This window comes from Leiobunum rupestre, chromosome 2 (genome assembly GCF_980474605.1).
Source record: "Leiobunum rupestre chromosome 2, qqLeiRupe1.1.hap1, whole genome shotgun sequence".
Taxonomy (NCBI): domain Eukaryota; kingdom Metazoa; phylum Arthropoda; class Arachnida; order Opiliones; family Sclerosomatidae; genus Leiobunum; species Leiobunum rupestre.
Window position 1 is genome coordinate 45,890,739 of NC_143385.1, and position 1,623 is coordinate 45,892,361.

The 1,623-nt window shown below is 43.5% G+C and overlaps 1 protein-coding gene across 1 annotated transcript; it reads left to right on the forward strand.

Annotated features, from left to right (window-relative positions):
• Positions 1–281: 281 nt before the first annotated feature.
• LOC149957611 (uncharacterized) lies at positions 282–1,094 on the forward strand. Its single transcript, XM_090167108.1, has one exon. It carries the CDS (start codon positions 282–284, stop codon positions 1,092–1,094), a length of 813 nt encoding a protein of 270 aa, XP_090023234.1.
• Positions 1,095–1,623: the final 529 nt, after the last annotated feature.

Sequence of the window (1,623 nt, forward strand, 5' to 3'; positions counted from 1 at the left end):
CCTGCAGTCTGAACTGCGCACCGTGCAAAGGTTAGCCTGTATTGGCATTACTAGAGCTATGAGAACAGCTCCAAGTTCTTCTCTAGAAGTTCTCCTGAACATTCTTCCTCTGCATCTTAAACAAAATGGTTGATGGAAGGCTAATAATTGGGTAAACAGTCACACCAAACTCTATCATGATATTTCTAGTCATTTACCCGAACTTAAGATGGGTTCTGACATCTCGGATGCTAAATTACACTTTAGTAAGCCCTTTGAGGTTAACTTCCCAAGCCGCACGGATGGGGCTAATATTACCATCGGTGCCAGAGGTCTGGTTTACCGACGGGTCTAAGACCAATTCTAATACAGGCGCGGGTATGTACTACCTTAATAATAACTATGGTTTTTACGAAAGCCAGGGGGAATACACTACCGTTTTCCAAGCCGAATTTTCTTCTATCTGCTTCTGTGCCGACTATTGTCTGGAAAAGAAGCATAGTGGGAAGGTTATCCAAATTTACACGCATATTCAGGCCGCTCTTAAAGCTCTTAACCAGTATAGTATTACTTCTAAACTGGTTCTTAGCTGCTTAGATGTTCTTTCTGATCTTGGAATGCACAATAAAGTTCAACTTTATTGGATACCTGGTCCTAAAGGGCATCACGGGAACGAAAAGGCTGACGCCTTGGCCCTGGAGGGTGCAAGAGCTGGGTTTAGTGGACCTGAACCTGCTCTACCCATCCCCCGTGGCCTGGTACGCAGCCTGGTCTCCAAGTATATGTCGGATCGTCAACTCAAGCTTTGGCTTGAGATGGATGATCAAAGGCAGGCCTGGGAGTCTAGGCAGAGAGCAAAAGAGCTACTCTCGCTCTCTAAGACGAATATAAGGTTGGTAACTGGCCTATTAACAGGCCATTGCCAACTTAACAGACACCTAAATCTTATTGGTGTCAGTGATGACCCAATTTGTAGGGCTTGTCTAACCGAGGAGGAAACTGCCTCTCACATTTTTTGTAGCTGTGACAATTATGGGCTCAAAGGTTTGAGCATCTTGGTATGCATCGGTTGGAGACGCATGACTTCTTCACATCCCGGCCAAACAGATTCTTAACTTTGTGTCGGAAATAGGACTTTTTACCTAAAGTCACAGGCTGGGGGTTGCACAATGGACCTAAGGTCGAAGTGCACGGCTTTCCACCACTTTCAACAATTAATTAATTAATTAATTTTTGGTGGAGCAGCTGATTTGTTTTGTGGGAAAAAAGGCAAAGTATACCGAATCAACTTTACGAGTGAGCATTCTATGGAATCAGAAGTCGCCTGCTGCCTAAAGATACGTAGATAACTAGATGTTTTACATTTGCCACACTCGAGAACCATTAAACAATACCTTGGTAGCACCACTGGGGAAACTGGGGTCACTTCCCTTGTAAAATTTCGACTGAGAGAAGAATTCAAACGAATAGAAAAAGATTACCAGAGACTAGGCTCAATTAAGTTTGATGATCTGATGGCCATTAGATCAAAATATCTGTACGACAGAAAACTCGATATGTTCTTCAGGGAAAATGATATAACCAGGGAAGAAGTTGGGGTAAGTGAATCACTAGCGTCACACTTAAGACCTTTTCACACGAGCC

Excerpts from the sequence above, each read along its gene's own strand:
- LOC149957611 (XM_090167108.1), top strand. The coding sequence starts at position 282 with ATGGGGCTAATATTACCATCGGTGCCAGAGGTCTGGTTTACCGACGGG.